Raw genomic sequence first — 26,072 nt, 5'->3', positions numbered from 1 at the left:
AAAATGGATGTGTGTGTGTATCTGTGATTGTAGTATGTATGTATGTATGTATGAATAGATACAATTTTCCATCGACTTTTTTGGAAGCATCGCTGCTAATCCAATTTGAATTACTCTAAAAGCAATCGATTTCTATTAATAAAGAGACGTGGTGATTATTTTTTGGTAAAAGTTGGTTCAGCCGTTTTGGAGATATAATGCAGAAAATAGAAATTAAATTTGTAAGAGAAGGGCACATTCGATTTGAATGATTCAAGATGCATTCCACTTATATTGACGTCATAAAGAATTGATTACATTTTTACAAAGACAGGTACAGCGGTTTCGTAGATCCAGAAAAATGTTAAAAGGAATACTATACCGTCAAGGTCGAAAATCAGATATTTTTGATAAACTGGATTAATCGACATAAATGAGTATCAAAAACTATCAAAAAATTTCAAAATTCAAAAAAATCTAAGTTTACAAAGAATATTACTATTTTCAAAAAAGGCAATTTCTTCAATTTATACAATTTCTCAATTTTTTTGAATGTTTACAAAATTTTCAAAAATGTTAAAAAAAAAAATCAAAATTCTCAAAGAAATATTTTCTCAAAAAATAAGTTACGGTATTAAATATTAAGTTTCTGCAATTTGCCTTAAGGCAGGATCCCGTTCACCCCTTGTTTAGTTAATTTACCAGTTAGAGAAGTGCAAGTATCACAACCGTCCACACCCACAGAATGATTGTGATAAATTAAAAACAATAGCTATAAACAACAAAATAGAAACTTGTTGCTATAAACGTACTTGATCTTTCTCTTTTTAGTCTCTACCTTGAAATCAGTATAGTTTAGCTGTTATACCGACTGTTAGTACTGTACCCTGGCACAACCGTATCCAGTATCCCCTATATATATATATATATATATATATATATATATATATATATATATATTGTTGTTGTTGGCGTTGACGCCCATTCGGCTGATATAAAACACATAAATTTCTATAGGAATCGCTTTGACTTTTAACAAGTGCTATTGCTCCGGCAGCAAACGCGCACCGAACGCCGTGTACAAATTCCGGCTGTTAATTCTGTCTGAGCAATAGTAGTGTCATGAAAAGTTGTTACTACTTTATTTTGCTTGTTGCAGACGAAAATGTTAGATCTTTCAGTTGAAGTATTGTGGGGAGGATCACTTTGATTAATTAATTATTTAGTGGACCGTATAATAGAACTAATCGCGTCAATATAGAGAAGTGAGTAAAAAGAACTTTTTTGTTAGCAATATATATATTGATCTCGAATTACAAGCTTCTTCAATCAATCCTCAGACTTCTAGACTTTCTGACTTTATGGTATTTATATGCACCCCCCCTACCTCGAGGGGTCACGGGTCAAATACAAATATCCCTGGTCAAACCTTGACCATGTTGAGTATTTCAACTTTGCCAAAAATATCAAGACAAATAACTAATCTTTCACTAAATTAATTTAACACTCTAATCGTCATGTCAGCTATATGTGTCTGACGCTAACAAGTTCTACATGAGCCATGTTATTCATATATGTCTGATAATAAAAATAAAATAGACATAGTTTTCAATATAGGGCCATTGTTAGTCATATTTATGTAACATGAAAAATAGTGTTTTCCAGGAATTCTGGCAAACAAATGTCCTATGTATCATCAAGTTACAGAGTAGTGTTGAATATACTGTGTGTCCCAGAATTCAACGTTAAGCCGACATGGGGTGATAGTATTCATCAAATTAGAAAAAATTGCATGTAGTTTGAAAATGATAAGCTTTTAAGTACAACCTAGAGCTTTGGTAAAACAACCTAAAGCTTTGGTAAAATTGTAAACATTTCTCGTTTGTTGTAGTTAATTTTTATCATTTTTGTTCATTTAAACTTCGGATTCGAAATCGTAAATAGCATTTCTAAGACCACTGCCAAAAGTCCAAAAATAAAAATACAATTGTCTCAAGTTTTCTAGAATTAAGACTAAGAATTTATAATTATCAAAATTGGTCGACTTTGAAAAATGTACTGAAGTGTTTTGGCAAATTCCATTAATAGTTATTATATTAATAGTTCGCGAATTCAGGATTTGTAAAATTGAAAAAAACTTGATAGATAAAAAAGCAACATATATATATATATATATATATATATATATATATATATATATTCCTACCCTATTATTGCGTATACCAATCCAGCTTAGATGTTGAGCAAAGATTGTCCCGTTTTAGATTTACTTGCCTTTAAATCCAAAAACGCTTTGCGGAAATATTTTTTGTATTCATTGTGATAGGCTTTAAGGCTTAATGCGGTCGATTCAGAATTTCATTATTGATTTAAAATTTTTAACCGGTGTCAACAAATAAAAATAAGTCAAACGTAAACTTTGTGCAAACAGAAAGAAACTTTATATATCGGTTGCAGGCTGGTAAATTTATCCAAGATTTTAATTGTATGGCCAAATAGCTTTAGAATCAACTTAAAACGTTTTATAGGAAGATATTTTTGGGTTTTTCCATGGATTAGTGGTTAGAGATATAGGTTGTCATTCAGAAGTTCCAGGTACAATACGCATCTCGAACAGCTTGATGTCAAGCAGTAGTAACATTGATTTCACTTGGGATTATAGACAGCAATATAATTCCCAGTAAAAATTGCTCTTTTTGTCAGTATTAAAGAAATTGTAATAATACATCTATCAAATAGAGACAGGACAACTGATTGGCTTGTCATCTATAAAAAGCCACATTATCAAGAAGGAGTCGTTAAGTTCTAACTTTTATAAGAAAATATTTTGCATCAATGTGTTTGGAATATAATTTATACTATTAGCCCATATGCCACAAGAAAATAGCTAAAGTTCTCTACTTTCTTGTAAACCATTAAAGAGGAATCATTTATTTTTATGTCTATAATATATATTTCATTATCAAGTTGTGTATAAGTATTAAGTCAAAGTGATTCTGATGAGTCTATTCTGGGATAAAATAGCTACGTTATGTTATCGGTCTCTCGTGATAACGTATCATGTAATAAATATGACTATGTTGAAGATTTGGTTTTTGGTATTCTCTGTACAACTATTTTATTTTGATAAATTTTGTTTTCTTGATTTTGGCTCTCAATGTGTTAGTATTCACAAAACTGTTAAAAACCTATATGTTGTGTTTTTTACGATAAATTATTTAAATTTTTAATACTGTCAACGGCTGAAAACTAACCTCCAAATAGGTCAAATGTCCTAACAACATTTCAGTGACCTAGCCGTAAGATGTGTATCCGAGAATTGGTCCATTAGTTTCAATTAAAAATAAAATGTGTCTGTAATTTATAAATGACCTGTTATATTTTCAGCTCATATTTAAAATGAAACACATAGTTTTACTATTTTTTTATGAAATGAGTTGAAGTGATGCATATGAGTTGGAAATTTACTGGTACCGTTGTTATACAGTATAGGACGTGCACATTTACGGAAAACACTTAAACATTGTCCCTTGTTCGTTCAAGTGCGAATTTGTTATTGAGTGGCCTGCTTTTTTCGATAGGGTCGTTCTGTATGATAACATTTGTTCGAGATTACTTTCAAATCCGTGTATAAAGTCAACGACGTGAAAAATTAAGTAGATCTGCTCCTAGCGCACGTCACCAGGATGGACCGGCCGTGCGTTGCTTAATAGAAAAATAGGATACGATCTATCTACATTCATGCGAAATCTTCGAGCTATTGTATATTATATATTGAAGAACTTGAAAGAAATGTTTGTTTACTACTACAACAGTGTCGTATAAGTATAGGTCTCCGTTACCGATTCAATGAAGAATAGGAAGTGTATGTAAGATCGTCATTGAAATTGCTATGAACTACGTATTGTTAGAACTTTGCACTGAATAATCGATGATGTATTTTTTAGACAATAAAGTCGGAAACTGTGTAAGTGATTAAAACAACAAGTTTGTAAGGAATATCATCTTTTGAATTTACTGAACCAACTTAATTTTTTTTTTCTTAATTTTCGTAGGTAAGTTCTAACCAACTAACATTTTCTCGCAGGGAGTCAATAAAGTAAATTAAAATAATAAATTTTGAATAAAATATGTAAATAAAATATGGAAGATACAACATCAACGCATTTTTTTTATAATACATGAATTTTTTAAAAATTACAAATGTTAAAATAATTCAACAAAACTCTGATTTATCATATTTTGTATCTGATATAAATTTATAATACTACTTTCCATGTTCAAAGTTAAACAATTTCCTGTTTAATAATATCATGATTTTTTTTTCAACTTGTTCATGTTGAATATTTTGAACACAATTTTTTTTGATTGTTTTAAATTCTATTTTTTTCATAATTTGAATTTAATATGAATTTAAATTACCACTTGGCCTTTAAAATTTAAAACACAGTTCAAGATATAATTAGAAAATTAAAAAAAAAAATTAATAATTATGAATATGAAATAATCGAAACTAAACTCTCTTTGAGATTTTTTTCATATTAAACTACTGCTTTAATTTCATTTGTAATAAAAGTTAATGAATGTAATAATTTTTTTTTCATAAGTACTAAAACTGCATAAAAAAAATTAACTTGATATGAATTTATTTTAACTATTTTCCGTTTAAATAAAAAAACAGTTAAAACATTTAATTATAAAAAATATAATTTAATAATAAAAATATATATAAAAAATATTTAAAAATTACGGTTGTTGAAAAATTAAATAAAACACTGGTGGTTTCTTATTTAATTTTCTCTCATATTTTGTGTTCAATATAAATTTAAATCGAAAAAAATAACAGTTTCATGAGTAAGTTAATAGAATTATAGATGCTGAAATAATTTAAAATAATTTTCTTTGTAGAAAGCTGTTATTTTGCTAATAATAATTGAAATATATTAAAACATTTACCAAAAATCTAAACAAGCTTATAAAATCTTGATATATGGGTTTCTTAATTTACCAAAAAATATCTAAATTTATATTTCTAAGTTTTTGAATTATTTCATATTATGAACTGAATAGTCTTATAAACTTATTGAGGTGATTTTTTACTGAAGTGGCTTTTATATAGATGACAACCTAACAGTTGTCCTATCTCTATGTGATGAATTAAGTATTTCTGTTCATTTCTTTATTAATGCAGCAATACCGGAGAAGGAATATTTTTACTTGGGAACATATTGTTATCTATATTTCTAACTGAAAACCAATGTCATTTCTGCATGTCCTGTCTCGGACAGCTGGAACTGGATATAGGTCAATATCAAAATTGTTTCATGTATTTTTTTTCCTGATCCGGCATTGCTGCATCAATAAATGTTCGTCCTATTATAGAAATTGTTATATTCATCACATTTTTTTTTAATTTTTTTTTTTATATTTATAATTAGCAATCAGAATACATATCATATACACAAAATAAAAATAAAGTAATTGAAATAAACAAATAATAAAAATACGAAAACAAAGATTATAAATAAATACAAATAATATAATTATAAGCAAATTAGGAAAAATAAGTACGTTAGGATGCCTCCATTGAGTTAATCTTAAGTGGAGAAAGTCAGGCAGAGATTACATGGTCAGGTCAGCAGGACATTTTATTTTGAGTCTTCGGCTTGTAATTCATCACATAGAGATTGGAAAATAGTTTGGGTTATCAATTGTAAAAATTAAACATAGTATTTAAGTTAAATCAGCTTAAATGACCCTTAAGTTCTTATTGCTGGTAATATTGATAATTATATATTAATTTTAATAATTGATTAATATATTTGTGAACAAGTTGCAGTTTTCTCGTTGTAAAAATTTAAAGTGAATAAATCGTTAAAAATCGTGCAATTCGTTGCACCGATGTACCTGCATCAAATTACCCACACGTGTTTGGGTCTTTAAATCCACATAGCACGATATGAAGAAGAGCAGCAATTTTTCGTAATTTGATGTTTTGCTTGTAAGTCATTGATGTATGCACAGCGTCTCGTTTTATCACATGTCAAACAACTACCGCTACCTATACATCATGCCCGCTCGATTAAAATATATTTTCATTGATCACTATAATTTTTCGACTAAAGTGTTGTATTAAGTGAGCATTCGATGTCAGTCCCTCTGTCATTATTCATCATATAGCTCTCGGTGAGCCGACGATCGCGTACACGATATTACGCGGAATAATACGTCTTGCGTACGGGTACGGATCATCCCGCTGCCACCAGCCGGCTTTACTTCGGACACTATTTGAATCCGATCATGGATCATCGGACAGGCTTATCCGCATTCTGAGGAAGTGAGGACCTATCGAATTTATTAGAGGACCGAGTCGTAGATACCGAGGGGGTGCATTGATTGAAGCTCATGATCTTTTCGTGTTTATGAATAGTGATATTAACTCTTTGGGGACGGCTGTCCTCCTGAGTGGACAAACATACCTTGTGAGGCATAGGCTATTTTATAAACAATGACTCAGTTTGCATCGAAAAGTTGAACAAATTACATATAGCAGTGATAAACAGTGTTGTATTTTAAAAATAATTTTAAGTTATTTTAGTAGCATTTTTAGCCTTTTTTCTTTGCTATATAGTATTTTTTTCAATATTTAAAACAACCGAGCGCTTTTAAATATGGCAAAACGACTGGTAAATTTTGTGAATTAAGCAGTAGTGAAGATGAGTTTCAAATAGACATTTATACAGACAAATTTTACGAAATTACTATTCGCACCGAAGATAGTGATGAATGTGATGCTGATATTATCTAACCAACAAAAAGAAGAAGTTCTACAAATTAAATGATGAGCGGAAAGATATTAGCGAATGTGCCGATTCTCCTTCAATAATCGAGTTTGGCATACATCAACAAACACCCCGACTACAAATACCAAGCAATATAAGACATCCGATAGATTATTTTACTTTATATTTTACAAATGAGTTATTAGACAATATAATAGAAAAAACAAACGATTATGGCAGCACAAAAATGAACAAATATACTGACTAATCAGTGACATATTCTAAATGCGAGAGAAAGAAAAAGGGATTGTATTGTCTGTCGACAGAAAAGCACTAGGAGGAAGGCGGCGAATAACATTTTATTGTAAAACATGTCAAAATAAACCAGCAATGCATTTTGGAAATTGTTTTGAACGTCACCATTCTTTATAAAATGATCAAAAATAAATTAATATTATAAATGTATGTCCTTCAATGACCACAAATTTTTATCAAACAAATTGCATAACATTCACAATGAAATCAAGTTTACAGCCGGTACAGTAGATTGTTTTGAAATCGGTGCCGTCCCGTAAGTGCTATTTTGTATTCTTTTCGAGTCAAAGTTTTAAATATCAATTGAACTTACATGTGATATAAAAAAATTCATCGCATGAGTAAATACATAAAAATTGCAGATAAACATTTTTGCGTATTAATTTCTAATATACTTGATATTTAAAAATGAAAATTTTTCTTACGAAATTATCAATTTAAATTAAAATTCATATGATATATTCTTATATGAACAAAATTTTATTTGAGATAAACTGTAATAATATAAAATAAATTTTATCATATTAGTGTTAATAATTTTTTTTAAATATAAAACATTTAACTAACAAATAATTATCTGCATGACTATAGCACGTTTTCGTATAGCACTAAATAATATCTGATAAATTTAAGAACTCAATATAAATATATATTAATAATAATGATGGGTGCCATATGGTAGGTCTGTGAGCGGAGTTAAACTCCAACTCGAATCAGGAAAGAATAGTAGAATAAAATTTTATAATATACAAGTAATATATATACACACACACACACACACACACACACACACACACACACACACATATATATATATATATATATATATATATATATATATATAATATAAATATTTATTATTAACCTCACTAACCTCAAAACTTCCACGCCACCAGCACAGAGCCCCTTGTCTTTTTCTCCACTCCATCACTCACCATGGATTTACGTCTTAATCCCACAATCACATCACAGGATTCAATCGGTCACTTACACCACATCACTAACATTTCTTATTTATTCAATTTTATTTACTTAAGTCCATAAACCAAAAACTTTGCATTCGGCCCATTCCCTCCATTGTCCCTGAGAGCGATTATAATATTTTCAGTATTTGGTCTGCTCTGCGAGGTTCTGGTACCCCGATCGCATGAATATTCATGACGGCTTTCATGAGTCATCACGTGCGCTCTTACAAAATACAGGATTTCATATTAATAAATTCATTAAATTATATTTTATGGTTTTAATTATATTCTTTACGTAACACTAATTGAAGGTTGCGTACGAATATAATGGTAAACGCCGTGCATCGCGGAATAAACAATGTGCAAACATGCAGATTTATTTTATTGGATCTTTAGATGAATTGGGATATTAGGTTAGGCTAGTGTTTGCCACAACAGGTAACATGAACTGTGCACGTGGTTATTGCATTGAGGACGATCTGCATTGTCAGTGTTGCCCTATACACTGATAAAATTAACTATGAACAATTTTCGTGACTATTTGTTGCGCCAAATTTAAAAGTACACACTTTCTGGGTCTTTTATAAAATAAACAAACTATGTATTCAAACACTTAAGCATTAATTTTTATTTTAAATGTCTGTCGTGTAAGAACGTGGGCTAGCACGAGCTAGTTGCGGGTTTGATATCAAGCAGTATGATAACAAATTTTCTAGTGAAAGTAGAATAGGTAGATAGCATATATAATTTCGAGTAAAAATTGCATTAAGTAACATATATACGCAAACACTATTATACATATATATAATATGTAAAAATTTTATGAAACCCAATTCTGAAAAGGAAAGAAAACTGAATTGGACCTGCAAAAATTGGAAACTGGATTGGACTGGAAAAGAAACTGGTCTGCAAAGAAAGTGCCTCCTATACGACGTCGTCATAGGTGAAATAGAAGTACCAAAAGTCGGCCACTCACACCATTTATTATTATATAATACATACCTATAGTCTACACAAAAAGAAGAATGGTTGACCACTGGGTTGCCCTCTTGAGAAATACACCAGGTTGGGATGTACGATAGCAAACACAGCTAATAGAACATAGAGTTCTGATTGTGAAAATTTGACATCGATGCTGTCTGATGTCGGGCTTTGGCCGTGGCGGAAATCGAACAAGCGAACGCAGGAGCAGTAAGTGCTACGTCCGAATCGATTACGCCACCGCTGGGCCCGTTAAAAAATATAAACATTTTTTTTACTAACTTATTTTGGTCTTCTTTATGCCTGAAATAAATTTGGAGGAATGAAGTATGTGTATTGAGTGAAAATGAAAAGCATACGTTATATTTTATATATTTATTTTGTGTGAATGAAATCACTTCGCATGTACAATATTACATTGAAACATTCAGACATTAATCAATTTATATCTGTTATATTCTAATCGTAATACGAACTCAGACGAAAAATAAGACTATTTACATAATATTTTGTTTTTATAATATTAAAAAAGATAAAACCGTATGGCAACTGTGTATGCATTCATTGTAGTATACAATACCTTATGAACAAATTTATTTAACAATTAATTTATTTCTCAACTATTTACAATTAATTACAAATTTTATTTACTTTTGTTTTTAAATAATTATCTTGTAATTGGTCGCTTATAATTTCTAATTAAAAAAATCACTTGAATTAACATTCTGTAACATGTGTAAGTGAACTAAATAATCAGGCCTTCAGTGTGCAGAAACATAGGATGCATCACTCGAATAAAATTAAAATCTAGATTTTAATACACAATGTAAATTAAAGGAAAATTGCACATTTTTAAATACTATTTTTACTAAGTGGTGGGATCAGGTAATGTTTTATTTATCACCCATTTTTTATCATAGAATTCAAATATTTAAATAATAGTATATATATTTGCAGACACACTGGATATACATATATACATATATTGGTCGTACATACCTGTATATACATATATAAATATATACACATGCACATATAATTAAATGAAACTAATAAATGATTTTTTTACTTAAGTTTAAATATTTACAAAATACAAACACTCGGAATCATTATGCTGATTTAATTACATAGTCATTTAACTTTAGTTATAATTTAATACATTTATTTAATGATATATCTAAATATTCTGTATATTTTCTAAGACCACCATCCAGGTGGTATCGCTCGGTCCACTAAAAGAGACGCGGAGACTAGACTGGGCAGACGAACATCGGGATTCGACTTGTTTCATAATTATATTCGATCTCTTCCATTCGTTCTTAATTGCATGAATTTGTTGATTATTTTTTTTCGTTTTTTTCAATCTTTTTTTTCTATATATGATTATATTTAAATTTTATACAAACGTAATTGGGAACTCTTTTTGTACTGTTACAAATTGTTTATATACATATTCACAGGATTAGACGTTAAATTAGTTGCTTAGTATTTAGAGAATCACGTGTACTCTGACCGCCATCCGCTCTGAAATAGAAAGAAAAATTTTGTTAAATATTATAAAAGATTATTTGATATAATATGCGACACTAGAATAACTTTAAACTAGTTTACAAGTGTGATTGACAGAAATACCACTACTAGCAATACCACCTCGTCATGGAGAAGTGGGAGAGTTTTGTAAATTGACGAGAATACTCGTCATGCGTATAAATCAAGTGATCATCTGCTATTTAAATTGCAACAATTAGAAAAAAAACAAAATATATTCAGGAATGCCAAGTTGTTTAGAATATATATAAAATAAGTAGTCGTAAGGGGGCGTCCATTAATCACGTGAAGTTTTTAGATGGAGGAAGGCTTTGACAAAAAATTACGAAATATCACGTGGGGGCGGGAAGAGTATAGTAAGATATCACGTGAATTTTTAATCCGATGTTTTTTCTCGTGACTAAAAATACACCATTGGGGAGGGGAGTCCAAAAATCCTTAAAAAATCGATCACGTGATTACGGGACGCCCTCTAAGTGGCATTTTACCTTGAAGCAAGTTGCATTAACTTCCCAAGATGTGGAAGAGTATACCAATCAACGGTAATCAGTACAAAACATAGAGCGGAATATATCTACTTAATGATTACTATTCCGAAAATTAATGATTTTTAACTTCCCGTAGGGCAAGTTATAGTAATCGCAAAAAAATCGAAAATGAAAATGTTTATATATCTTTACGTTTCAGAGGTTTCTGAACATTTTGGCATACCTTAGAAAAAATGGATGTATGTGTGTGTGTGTGTGTGTGTGTGTGTATGTATGTATGTATGTATGTATGTATGTATGTATGTATGTATGTGCGTGTGTGTATGTATGTGCGGATACAAATTTTCGTCGACGATTTCGGGAACACGGATCAACCGATTTGAATAATTCAAAAAACATTCGATTCGTATTAATAAGGAGACGTGCTGATTAGTTTTTGGCGAAAGCAGGTCTAGCCGTTCCAAAGATACGGGGCAAAAAGTGCCGAAAACGGTAACTCAGTTTTTAAGAGAACGGAGCGTCCGATTTGAATATTTCAAAAAACATTTTACTTGTATTGACAAGATAAAGAATTGATCAAATTTTCATGAAGGCAGGTCTAACGGTTTCGGAGATCTGATGAAAAAAGTAAAAAAAAATGCCATTTGGCGGTCAAAAATGATCATTAGACATATGCACATCAAATTATCAAATATTTTATAGAGATTTTAACAATAAGTATAAATTTTTTTTACATTTCTATGGGTTCCGTACCAATGTTTACGCGTTAGACGGCGACGCGGCGCTTACGGGCTTTGATATTTCGTCTTTATGCAGTTAAAGCAGTACGATTGCTCTGAAAAAAAGTTTAGATCTTCCAAAATATGTCAAAATAAAATAAAACATTTACGCGAGAAGAAAAAATACAGGGAACTGAAAGGAAAAGCACAGGGCCAAGAAAAATAAAAGCAGAAGTTTGAAAAAAAATACATATAAGTGAATAATGGCAATAAAATGGCAATGGAAATAATAAACAAAAGAGGGAAAGGAAATCGTTGAGTTTTGATGCATCCACACCATGAACTTGCCTTTGGTCCTACTACTGAACATTATTATAATTATTATTATAATAAGGTATAATATTTCATTGATTTGTTTCCATTTTTAGTTTAATACGAATGTGTATGTTGAAAAAGAAGTAAAATGTAGTAATAAAAATTTTGTGAAATAAACCCATATTTTTCATCAAAGATCTTACCGACGCAACTTACTCTGTGATGACGAGTATACGCCATGGATTCGATTTGACCGTTCGATGAGTGCGCCACATTAAACTGGTTAATATAAAATAAATTGCTCAAAACGTCCGTGTGTATCGGAGCCCTAGCGAAACCGACGCATTCAAAATGTAATTACTGCATTTTTTATGATTTTTCAATATCAAGATATATGATATGATTTCGATCGAATTGAATATAGTTATTGTTAATGTCCACAACTAGGAATAATTACCGTTGTGTCTTCATGTCGGTATAACCATCCAATAATAATAACCTTCGTGACACGTTCGGTTCATTTGAACCGGGTCAAGTGAAACAGTGAAACAGTGAAACAGTCGCGCGTCTAGTTGCGATTTCTATTTCTGTGTTTAAACGAGATTCGTATCAGGATTCAAGAAGTCTGCATGGACTCTGCTAAAGCGTAGATGATCAAGATAATTTATTCCATCTCATAATTTATTGTACGGCGTACACGCTAATTATCGACACTTTTTATTTCTGCATTGCAGAAACGTTGAAATTATTATATTCATGCGGTGCTGATGCCGGACGGCGGGGACGGGAGAATAATCTTTTATAATATAAACAACTTGCCTCAAACATTGAGATACTAGTAATTTGTAATAATTTGCTACTCATTAACTTTGGTGTCCACATTGTAAACAGTCAGAATTGAGGTAAAATGTTGTTTTAAGGTAAAATGCGTTATGTCGTCAGAATCGAGGTACAATGTCGTTTTAGGATAAAATGCCACTTTGCAACTGTTTTTATTCATAAAAAATTTTATTATTTTATTATTATTTTATTTTAGCATAGCCCCAAAATCTTTTAAATAACTTCAATTTTTATTTATTATTTTGAGCAGCAAACAGAACTTAAGAGTCGTATAAGCAGCTGTGCTAAATAGCCTTAATACTCTAGTCGGTTCTACAGATGGCAACCAAAACAGTGTTCCTATCTCTATGTGATGAATTATTATAACAATTTATTTACTATGATAAAGCAATACCGGATGAAGTCTATTTTCAATGGGAAAAACATTGCTTTCTATATTTCCAAGTGAAAACCGTTGCACCACTGCTTGACAACAAGCATTTCGAAGCGGGATCGAACCCGGGACCTCTGATTTAGGTCCAGTCATATCTTGAAATTCGGAATATGTTCTGTTTCTTTGTAAAAAACTGTAATCTAGTTAACCGATAGTCGAAGTTATCTACGAATAAGTCAAGTATCAAGTCAATACACAAAGTTCTGCCACTTCACCATGACGAGTATATTCATCAATCACAACAAACTTAATACTAAATAATTAATAATGTATTCACAAAAGTTCATACATGCAAGTACACACATGTAGATTTAACCCTTTCCGCTCGGCACCTATTCAAAAACAATCTATCAGCAACTGGTGCCGCATTCTGACAAAAACGTACCTGCTGTATACTTTATATTATTGAGTATATTATGCAATTTGCTTTATATGAATTTGTAGACTTTGAAGAACATAGATTTATAATAATGTCAAAATTTATTTTTGGAAGAATGTTAAAGTTTAGCAATTTCCAAAAGACATAGTGACATTTCATAAAAAAGTCTAAGATATTGTTTTTTATGACCTTGTCCTTTTTAATAAAAATGTGGCTTTACGAATTGCTTCGTAGTTTTACCGTATTTAGAAATAAAAAAAATATGTTAAAAAGGGTAAAACCTCTGTAAAAATAAATAATAGCAAATTTTGAAAAGAGAACATTTTCTGCATAGGTTTATTCAAAAAATAAGCAACTTTTTAACTCGCGGAGTGCATTGAATTTTTAAAATTGTATGACGTATATACTAGTAAATATTACAATATAAAAATACATACTAAATTAAAAAAAGTAAGTTGTTTCATAAATTAACACAACAAAAAATAATATATTATAATTATTTATTATTGGAAGAAAGTTGATAAAATAAATAAATTACTTTATAAAAGCTTGGCGAGCCAAAGTAAAATAGTTAAAAGGCCGCATGAAGCTCACGAACCGTGGGTTGCTTATCCTTTATCTATTATTCGATGCTTGAATACAAACTCAATCATTGTAAAATATATAAAAACTGCAGAGTGCCTCAGAGGACACAGCCGAGTGATATGCTGAAATTATGTTGTCCTCTCAGAGAGATAGCCGAGCAGAAAGGGTTATACAAATAAGCGACTAAATTAATCTAATATTGTTTATCTATTACTACTCACCATTGAATTCAGTCCCAGTGATGCAACGTGGTGGTAGGGTGCGGGCGCTGGCGGACCGCCGAAACCGCCTTGGGTTGATCCGACGCCGCCGACACTGCCGCCGACTCCAACTGGCGGTACACTGCCCATGTTGTACCAATGTGGCATCGCGTGCGCGTGCAGGCTCGGAGAGAGGTGGCTGTGTTGACCTGCACCAGGAAAGACTGTCTACTTAGTGAGAAATATTCTAATTGACGGGCAAGATTTATAAACTCTTGCCATATATAAATAAATTTTTTTGAACATCTTTCGTTATGGTAATTGATACATGTGCAATTATACTAGCAAAAAATGATTAACAATCAGGTGTAGAATATGCGATAAAATCTTTTGAGTAATTAAATAGTAAGAATAAAAAGTAATAGCAAATGTCTAACCATTGACAGGCTGATAAAAGTTCTAGATATATCTATTGTGCACACCTAATGGATTTTTACATAAACGTTTCTATGATTGTATTAATCTATATAGGTTCAATTATTATTTCTTTTTATAAGTTTGGTAACAATATCATAATTGAATAATCAATGCTGTTAATCAGAGATTCTGTCATCACTATTCATAACGTTCAAGATAGGAAGCTTGTATTCAAAAATGAAAAGATATCAGTAATGTATTGTCTGTAGAAGACTAAATATCTTAAAGCTACTACCATTTTAATAAATTCGACTTTTATTACGAGCCTCTAATAGTGTTTTATAAGGTTTGTCAGTGTTGTTCTTGTGATTGATTGACGTAAGATGCCGTCTCTGGAAGAGAGTTCTTTTCATATCATGTGCTTAAGTGAATGAATGCCATGAGTTGGCTTGTTTTGATTAAATATGATTTGACCGGAATTTATACCAGTAATTATACTATTAGACATTTAGAGCGGTGTCTGATGAACGAAGAAATGGAATGTGGTGGTTAATGAACCTACTTAATGGAATCCTATTGAAGTTTCCTTATATATTATTTATGAATATACAGGGTGTGCACCGTTATCTAGTTAACGATTAGGTCAATTATTATACAAATAAAATTTATCATCTAATAATACATACCCATGCTTCCGAATCCTGATCCAAACGGCTTAGGCTGCTCATGAGGTTTTATGAGATCTCCCAAAGGTCCTCCTAAATGTCCTCCGAGTGGCATACATGGACCTTTCTTTTTCTTCGATTTGGAACTAAGTTTGCGGTTGCGCGTCTGGATACCTTCTTTCTTCATGGTGAGCGGTCTGTTCACCTGCAAAAAGAAAATTTAGGCAACGTTAGTAAATATCATGCAACTAATACTCTAAAATATTTTCGTACGTGTGAGGGATACGTTTGAATGGATCCATCGATTGTAGAGACATATTGAATGAAATAAAAAGAACGACCCCACTTAAGGAGTATAAAGAAACAATTTCAAAACCACTTATGCGCACTAGGAATAACAATATACCGACAGCGCACAACAATAAAATCAATGATCCGTCTCATGTCTCAAAGTATGGGATCATAGGCGCACATCTATTGTAATTTTTTTTCTTACTAAACCGAATAATGGATAAATGATTACAGTTAAAATAATATTTGAAAATAAGTTTATAAATATCCGTTTATACGTTCATAAATTCAACGTTGTTTTAAATTCGCAGACAACCATGAGCTATTCAGTTTTATTGCAGCTCTTACAATTAACATACTAATTGACTAATTAACATGAAATACGATTAACCTTGTAACGTTGTTTATGAAACAAGTTTTTAATACAAAATTTATTAATATTATATATTTTAATTGTAGTTAGGAAATCAAAAGCCTCAGGTATAATGATTTTATTAATCCTACGTAAACGATTTATGCGGAAGTTTGCGCGACATTGTAAGTATATTAATTAGAAAATTAAACATTATTGGAAGTACAATATGAGATAATTGCAAAGTGCTTTTATACCATTCACTTTTTTAATTTTTTCGAAAATAAATTTTTTTGCATGTATTTTTGTTTCGAAGCCTTCTGAACATTTTGGCATACCTTAGAAAAAATGTATGTATGCGAGTGAGTTTTTGTATGTATGTATAGGCCCGATTTGAATGATTCTAGAAACATTTCACTTGTATTGACGGAATGAAGAATTGATTAAACATTAGGGAAGGCAGGTCCAGCGGTTAGGAGGTCCAAAAAAAGAACTTTTTATTTGGCGGTCGAAATTGATAATTGGACATATGCACATAAGATTCAGATATTTTATAAATAATTTAATAATGAGTACAATATTTGTTAGCATTTCCGTGAAATCTATACCAAGATTTATATTATTTAAAGTTCACTTATATAGTTCAAAAAAATGTCTTCGATATTTTCGACAATATGGTTACCCATTTGAATGAGTTTTAAAATTTTTATAGAATTTCAAAATTTTCAAAAAAAAAAATTTAAAATAAAATAAAAAAACATCAAAATTGTCAAAAAGTCTATTTTAGAAAAAATCAAAATTAAATCTAATGTTTCAAAATTTTCACAAAAATAATTACGGTACGGGAAGTTCCTTGTAGTTTGAATTTGCCTTGAAGTATGCACCACTAGTTAATTTTTATCGTTATATGTGCACTATATTTAAAAGTATATGCAATTTGAGGCAGACAATATAAAAATAATACAACGCTTGCCTGCCCGGATTTCTGGTGGATTTTCGGCTAATCCAAAACGAAGTTATTGTATTGTGCTTGCGCAGAAGTCCATGTGATTTGTCATTGGTGCGTGCTGATCGCTCAGTTCCAATGAGAAGGGACCAGAGGCACATATATCATTAATTTTTTTAAATATAAAAAGGGGACACATTATTACATTGTCGCAAGTTTTACTGCAAAATGCATTACAATTTCAAGAGTCCTTTTCATGAAAGCTCAAAGCACAAAGGTGAGTCGGCCCGGGAGTGAAATTTGATACGATTTAAAAATAGGACACAATAAGGACCCCATTGCATTTAGTTAAGAGCACTGTTGCAATATTTGTATGTATACGGATGTTATGCAAAAAGGTCCCGTCGCTATGAAATTGATATTTGCGAATAAGTTTCTTCTGAAAATTGTTGAAGCGAAATAACTATTCATACGTTGACATGATCGTAATACAATGTTACTTTATAACGTATCGAACCTATAATTATGGTCCACAAACATTTACTCAGATATTTTATATTTAAATGTTATTATAAAATTTCTCTGTATTTTCTTCAAGTCCGTTTCAACAAATTTATACATTGCTAATGACTGTAATTAATACGTGTATGAACTTCTGCGGTTACGACGGTTCTAATTCATTCGTTTTATTTCGAAAATAAAAGACGCAAAATAATTGTAGCTTGTCGTATTTCTTACACGTTATAAATCATATCAATTAATTTAGTGTACAAGTCGCGTACCTGCTATACATTTTATACCCCGAGCTGTTTTATAGGCGGGAATAACATTGTATAACTTTGTATGTAGATTCTCATTGCCTCATATAAGGTATAATACAACGTATGTAGAATTCCCATTGAAATGTGTGCGAGTTAAACTCGACTCATTATTATATTAGACATTAGGGGGCAGAATCACAAGTTCCTCTATGTCACAGTCGGAGTCCCTGCTAAGTTTATTCTATCAGACTTTCCGATCTTACTCTGTATTTGTGGACCTATCATCCACGATAGGGATCTGAAGTAAATTGGTGGCTGGCCAAACACCGACGTGCAAGAAGCTTATGCCAATATTAGCCAGCGCTTATGTGCTTTAAATTCGCATGCCTTGCGTATAAATATCTAACTCGAATTAATTATGAATTGCACTCTATACTCTTATTAGGCCACCAGGAAATGGATATAAATGACAAATACAAAAAAATTAAAAAAAAAACTATTCGACATCATATTTTATAGTTACGGCCACGTAATCGTATATATATATATAAATAAGTCGGGTTTTCCTTCCTGGCGATTTAACTCCAGAACGCACGAACCGATTTCGACAATTTTGCATTCTTTGGAAAGGTCTCGGGCTCCGCAAGGTTTATAGATAAGAAAATTAGTGGTGCATGGCCTAATGCACCCTAATCGTGCCCTAATGCAAATCGCTGGAACTTCACGCAACGTAATTAAAAATTCGAGTATGTAATGACATTAGTGAGAATTTTCAGAATTATGCTTGGTTAAGTCTACGAGCAATTTATGCCGCCAAGAAATATGATGTACACGCACTGAATTTCACCATTCAATCAAAAATTGCTGGCGATTTAGTGACATACCAATGATTCTGACTGGTCTTCCGTTTGGCAAATAACAAGTCGCAAGGCCAATAGCTTAGTGTTTGCGGGTTAAATTTCAAATAGATTATTTAGAAAATCCTTGTTTTTCACATGGGCAGTTATACGTTGCCTGTTCACGAGTTGGTAAACCATCCGCTTTGTTTGTGTTAACGTCAGACCAAAAAACAAAAAATGTGGTTTACCAAAGAGCACTTCAATGAAACGGATAATTTGCGGATTCACTTTCATTTACTTAGAGAAGATCAACTAAAAAACAATTCATTTTTGCAATCGAAATAAATTCATTACCGTTGTATAATAAAATCAAATTTTTTCTTTTCAAATATAAAACAAACAAAAAATTTCTTCATCTTTCTCACAAAACCATCTGGTGGCGAAACGGAGTTCGTCGGGTTTGCTAGTACATTATATTTACGCTTTCAGACTAGTTATTAATAAATGTGCGTTTTATAACATTATTGAACTTTATTCTTAGTTTTCTTATTACACTGACATCTAAATAGTCTAAGTGATTTATTCTTTGTAGAAAATTGTTAGCAGTTTTTGGGAGAACGGAATTTTTTAAAAAATCCGTTGGAATTTTCGAGTGTTGCAAAATATTTAAACTGAAATAATATTTTTTTATTGGTGCAGCAATGCCAGGTAACAGCTATTTTTACTGGGAAACATATTTCTATCTATATTACCAAGTTCAAACCGATGTCACTACTGCTTGACATCTGTATGTCGAACTTGGAATTTCTAATTCAAAGCACATAACACTGACTAGTTCAAAAGGGAGAAGATCCAATAATATGTTAAAAAAATGTATTCTATCATCAGTCACTTCCGAGTTATAAATATCTGAGTTTTAAGGAATGAAGACATCTTGTCGGGCCTGTCAACGTTCGATGCGACTGACTGCAGTCGTCAATGGGAATGATTTTTGCCTGGATTTCTTCTGAATTTGCGTTTTGAAATAACGGATAATCGCGCAAATCACACGCGTCCGTCATATTATCCGCGATGGTTTTCCGTTAGTTTTCACCGAGAGTTGAAATTTAAACGCAACATGCGCCCAATGTGCGGCACAGCCGTTCTACACAACATCGCTTCCGACGTCCGGTCATTAAAAACAGCTTATTTTTGTGAAATAGAGAAACAGACATGGCCATTGTTTAACGCACGCAGAGTAGACACGGACAAAACAGAAAAAGAAATATACCAACGAATCGCACACCATTCCATATCAAACGCAGTAATTGTACATTATGGTAAAAGACTCCGCAGGCCAACTCACTGAAATGCGCCAGCAGAGGGTTTGAATTAGCAAATGGCTTGATATTGGATGACGGATACATTTACTCGAATTATGATCTAATTATCTAATATAGCAAATACCTAGTTATCAAATAAAATCCATATATTCACTCATTTTTTACTATTACAGTACTAAGTTCGTAATCGAATAAATTGGTTCTATCGGTCTTGTAAACTTGTATATTTAGCTACATACATTATTTTCTATTTGAAGAGACAATTATAAATCCTATTTGGTATTTTACCCCGTGAAATAGTGCTTAGAACTATAAGATTTGAATCAGAGGTCCCAGGTTCCATACCCGGCCCGAAGAGCATGATTGTTGTGACATTTGATTTCACTTGATTTATAGATAGCAATATGTTTTTTAGTGAAAATATTTTTACCCGGCATTGCTGCTTCAATAAAAAAATTGATCAGTGTAATAACAAAACTCATCATATAGAAATGGGACAACTATTTAATGGGTTGCCATCTATAAAAATCGTATCTTATACACTAATTATTCAATAATATATTATATCATAACTCTATGTTGAGGTGTGTTCAGTATTTATTACAATTTTACATATCCTGCATTTTTGTTGTTATTGTTGTCTTGTTTGTGTGTTATTTGTTGTGATGTAGTTGGTTTGGTTTTAGCAGTATAAATACTAAAAGTCAAATTGAATTTTTATGATATTATTTTCGGTTGTTTTGTATCCCTCTAAAATTTTCAAGTCCGCCGACTGAGCCGTGATTAACCGCATTGTGTGGTAGGCTCAGCGATCCTTGCGCATCCATCACAAATAATCGTGCACATAACAGTAACAAAATGAAAATAATGAGTATCAACGCGACGCGTATAAATTACCTTTTTTCTAAGAATTCCGTAATAGTGAATAAATTAGGCGAACGCCAGTCCGCTGGTCGGTCGGTTGAGCAAATACAAGCGTTGCGCTGAATCCGATGTTAAGGGGAACAAAGGAGGCACTGTTCTGCCGCGACTCTTGCAACGGGTAAAGTGGGCCCCCCATGACAGACGACCGAGTGTTGTTACATTTATAATTAATTAACTAGAAATTATAATTGGCGAAATGCTGGAGATGAGATCGTTCGCTGTCTTCGACCGCTGAGCGTACTCCTCCGAACAGCATCTTCATCAGTACCGCAATGAATCTTATTTAGATTCCTGTTACGACTGATCAATTTTGAACGAACTTCCAAAAATGAAATTTGTTTTCAAGAATTATGAACTCGCTTGCTTATAAAAATACTCTTAAACGCGCCTCATTAAGTTTATCTTGATATTTAAAATTTAAATTAGAACAATTTGTAAAATTATTTTGAGGTATTTTGTATTGTTTTACATATCAAAGATTACGTTTTATTCCATTGATTTTTATTACTGGTATAAATTATAATGATTAATAAGTCTGTTTTGAGTAAATCATCTTAGAGCAAAACGTTTTTAGGAAAAAACAATAAATAACTTTGATATCGCCGCGGGCATGATTTTGGCAATGCGCCAGATTAGAACAAGGAAGACACCAAAATCGAGAGTTAGCAGTTTCTAAAAATATTAAAAATGCAGAATATGTAAAATTGTAATATATACTGAACACACCTTAACATAGAGTTATGATATAATATATAATTGAATAATTAGTGTATAAGATACGATTTTTATAGATGGCGACTCCCATTTCTATATGATGAGTTTTGTTATTACACTGATCAATTTTTTATATTGAAGCAGCAATGCCGGGTAAAAATATTTTCACTATGAAACATATTGCTATCTATATTTTCAAGTAAAAACCAATGTCACTACTGCTTGACAATCATGCTCTTCAAGCCAGGTATGGAACCTGGAACGTATCAAACAGACAACTATCGAGCTATATTTAGCAAAATTTCCAGAAGGTTTATTATTGTAGGAATATTTTGTTTGCTGGTTTGCAAAATTTTTTTTATCTATTTTATCTTACCCTATAGGCGTAAAAAGAGACAGCCAGGGGGTAAAAAGTTCTACTATTTAATTTTTAATTTTAAAGGAATTTTACAGAACGATAGCTACTTGATACAATGATAGCTATGCAGTTTAATCATTTGGTTAAATTAAACAACAAAATTAAAATTATATTTATCAACCCTTACAACTATCAAAAATCTAGTTTTGGTTGGTATTTCTGTTGAATTTATTATAATCAGACTCATTGTTCCTAAATTAAAAATATCACACATGAGATGAACTTCTGTTTGAAATACATATTACACGGGCATTTTTCACAAAGATCTCACTGCATATTTTCGTATGGAACTTGGTCCAAATAACTCATCATCAGAATTGAAATAACTATTAATTTAATTTATCTCAAATTGTCTTTATTACTTGATTTTAATTTTTTAGTTGGGAAAACTACTTGCGTTAAGAAACTCTACAAAATTTATCTCGTCGCCCAATTTTAGGCGATAGTTGGTTATACATGTTTTCCCCTGTACTTTAAAATTATACTGTAAAAATAGCATAATATACTTGTTTTTGAGATGGTGATGAAATTTTATGCCCGCGGACCTTTAGGCACTGCTCTAATCTATACATAAAATTTGTCAGCTTCGTAAATTACTACTAAATTATTGTGTACAGATTACACAAAATCACATAATGAGAGAAATCTGATAAAAACAGTCGCTAATTTTACTCTATTGTACTTTTTTATTTACTCAATTTTATAGTTTATACCTTTGGTTCAGTTGCCAAAAATACTACGTTAAAGAATTGACAATGTGGCCGTTTATTTCGTGATAGCAAATTCGCCCAATTTTGGGCGATAGTTTGTTATACATCTTTTGCCCAGTACTTTAGAATTATACTGCAAAAATACCATAATATACTTGTTTTTGAGATGCCCGCAAACCTTTAGGCATTGCTCTTTCTCATAAAATAACATTTATATAATTCTCATAATACATAAAGTTGACAGCTTCGAATATTACCAACATATTGAATGCATATAGTTTATAACAACCTTGAAATTTAATATTTAACAATGACTAAATTATTGTGTATAGGTTGCACAAATAGACATAATCAGAGTAATCTCGTTAAACAGTTGTCTGTTTTACTCTATTGTACTTTCTATATACTACTTTTTACAGTTTATACCTTTGGTTTATTTGCGAAAAAATACTATGTTAAAAAGTTGACAATGTGGCCGTATATCTTGCAACGTCGCCCAATTTTAGACGATGGTTGAATAAACATCTTTTGCCCTTTACTTTAAAATAATATCGTAAAAAATATGATATATATTTGTTTTTGAGATGGTGATGAAACTTTATACCCGCGAACCTTTGACCTCTATCCAATATATATACATAAAATTTGGCAGCTTCGTATATTACCACCTAATTATTGTGTACATGTTGCACAAATTGACATAATCAGAGTAATCTGATAGAAACTGTTGTCTGTTTTACTCTATTGCACTTTTTTATTTACTACTATTTCATAGTTTATACCTTTGGTTTAGTTGCAAAAAATACTACGTTAAAAATTGACAATGTGACCGTATATCTTGCGACGTCGCCCAATTTTAAAGTCTATACTTTAGAATAGTATCGTTAAAAAATAGTATCGTTAAAATATACTTGATTTTGAGATAATGGTGATGAGACTTCATACCCTTTAAGAACTGCTCAACTGCTATAAGTACATAAAATTTGGCAGCTTCGAATATTACCAACATATTGAATCTATACAGTTTATTACTAGTTTGAAAATTAATATTTAACAACGACTAAATTATTTGTGTACAGGTTGCACAAATTTGCATAATCATATTAATCGACAAATAGGCATTGGCGTAGTATCAAACACACCACAATTTATTGAAATAGTGAATATGCACGATGGTATAATTCTGCAATTTGCGGGTATCCACTCGCACAATAATTGTACAAGGTTTTATTTAACAAAATCAATGAAATACAATTTCTAAAATCGATCAATTACAATTATCATTTACTACTTACATTGTGTAACTTGTAGTAGAGTCCGCACGCATTGCAAACGGGCTCGCCGTTCTGATTGCGTCTCCAAAGAGTGGTCGTGGTCGTCTTGCAGTTGGCGCACGACGTTCCTGCCCTCCTCGCCGCACTTTGCAGTGACTGAAACGCAAACAAGGATTCATTTCATTAGTTTCTTAGTTGCTTTAATTCGTGATCATCATTCATTTATAACAAACGCAGATGATAGAACACACATATACTAGAAGCTACTATTAACGGTCACACTACCAGATGGAATCTGGTTGGCAGGAAGTATGAGAGTTGTGCATTGAAAATTTGCAAATGCAATTTTATATATTCTATTATTATAATAAACTAGCAAACCCGACAAACTCCGTTTCTCCACCAGATGGTTTCGTGAGAAAGATGAAAAAATTTGATTTTATTATACAACAGTAATGAATTTATTTCGATTACAAAAATTAAGTGTTTTTTAGTTGGACTTCTCTAAATAAATGAAAGTGAATCCGCAAATTATCCGTTTCATTGAAGTGCTCTTTGGTAAACCACATTTTTTGTTTTTTGGTCTGACGTTAACACAAACAAAGCGGATGGCTTTCCAACTCGTGAACAGGCAACGTATAACTGCCCATGTGAAAAACAATGATTTTCTAAATAATCTATTTAAAATTTATCTCGCAAACATTAAGCGATTGGCCTTGCGACTTGTTATTGCGAACGCAAGGCGAACTGGAAATTGCAATCGTTTGAAGTCAAACGGAAGACCAGTCAGAATCATTGATATGTCACCAAATAGCCAGCAATTTTTGATTGAATGGTGAAATTCAGTGCGTGTACATCATTATTCTTTGCGGCAAGAATTGCTCGTTGACTTAACCAAGCATAATTCTGATAATTCTCACTAATGTCATTACTCGAATTTTTAATTACGGTGCGTGAAGTTTCAGCAGCTTGCATTAAGGCACGATGCCATGCACAACTAATTTTTTAGCTATAAACCTTGCGGAGCCCGAGACTTTTCCAACGAATGCAAAGTTGTCGAAATCGGTTGTGCGTTCTGGAGTTATATCGTCAGGAAGGAAAACCCGACTTATTTTTATATATATAGAAGAAGATATTATGGCATAGAATCATAATATAATTATATTATTATGTTTGTGTGTATCGCATGATATAGTAAAATAGTATTCCAAGAAAAGTAAAGGCCGCATTAGAGATGCTAGCTGAGTATTATGCGTATATTGTGCTCATTAACTTCCTTATGCCGGTTTTAATGCGGTAGTTTCTGATATAACAATTTTTATTATTAATAAAGATAAAACTGTATTTCATGTGAAGGCACGTGTAGTACATTGTCTGTTGCTCATTATTGTTGTTTTTCGTTGTTCAACATCTGCATAGTAGCCTCTATGTTGAAGCAAACTCACACATATTGCCGCGGTCCATGCACGACTCGCAGTGTTTGTTTATTGCCCCAGCCAGTGTATTGTTATACGATAGAACAAAGTGTTATGCTAATTCCACCTAGTAATTTAAGGCGAACCGGATTTCATGTCCAATTCCAAGTACCTGTCGTTAATTCATCTTAGTTACAGTCTATAAATTTTATAACACCAATTTTCTTTTCAAATTGTAAGATGATTTTCGCCTTATTAACTTTTTATTTAGCCATACAAATTGATATGATGGCCTAGATCCAATCCGTCCCTAATTTGAATAGGCGAATGTTCCGTTGCGCCTTGTGTAGCCAACAGATACAAATGTGCTCTAATATTGTTTATGCTATCAGTTAATGTCAATATAATTATTTAGCATTCGAATCGTATATGATAATTTCTAAACAATAACTATGGCGTGTGCTATGAAAAGTATGAATTCGCGTTAGCTCTATT

General features: G+C 31.6%; 1 protein-coding gene across 1 annotated transcript; it reads right to left on the bottom strand.

The window, feature by feature from the left end:
- Nucleotides 1–10,409: 10,409 nt before the first annotated feature.
- On the bottom strand, nucleotides 10,410–24,292 carry LOC113377594 (GATA-binding factor C-like). The gene is made up of 4 exons (XM_026617962.1): nucleotides 24,184–24,292; nucleotides 15,633–15,816; nucleotides 14,551–14,738; nucleotides 10,410–10,546 (listed from the first exon to the last, which is right to left on the bottom strand). Exons 2-4 carry the CDS (start codon nucleotides 15,796–15,798, stop codon nucleotides 10,520–10,522), a joined length of 381 nt encoding a protein of 126 aa, XP_026473747.1. The 5' UTR covers nucleotides 15,799–15,816; nucleotides 24,184–24,292; the 3' UTR covers nucleotides 10,410–10,519.
- Between the last annotated feature and the right edge of the window lie 1,780 nt (nucleotides 24,293–26,072).

The sequence above is a fragment of the Ctenocephalides felis genome, unplaced genomic scaffold (assembly GCF_003426905.1).
Source record: "Ctenocephalides felis isolate EL2017-DRISC unplaced genomic scaffold, ASM342690v1 CF-g0.4_SCAFFOLD_01886, whole genome shotgun sequence".
NCBI lineage: Eukaryota > Metazoa > Arthropoda > Insecta > Siphonaptera > Pulicidae > Ctenocephalides > Ctenocephalides felis.
The sequence above is the reverse complement of the archived record's forward strand: the minus strand, read 5'-3'. Positions and strand labels throughout refer to the sequence as shown.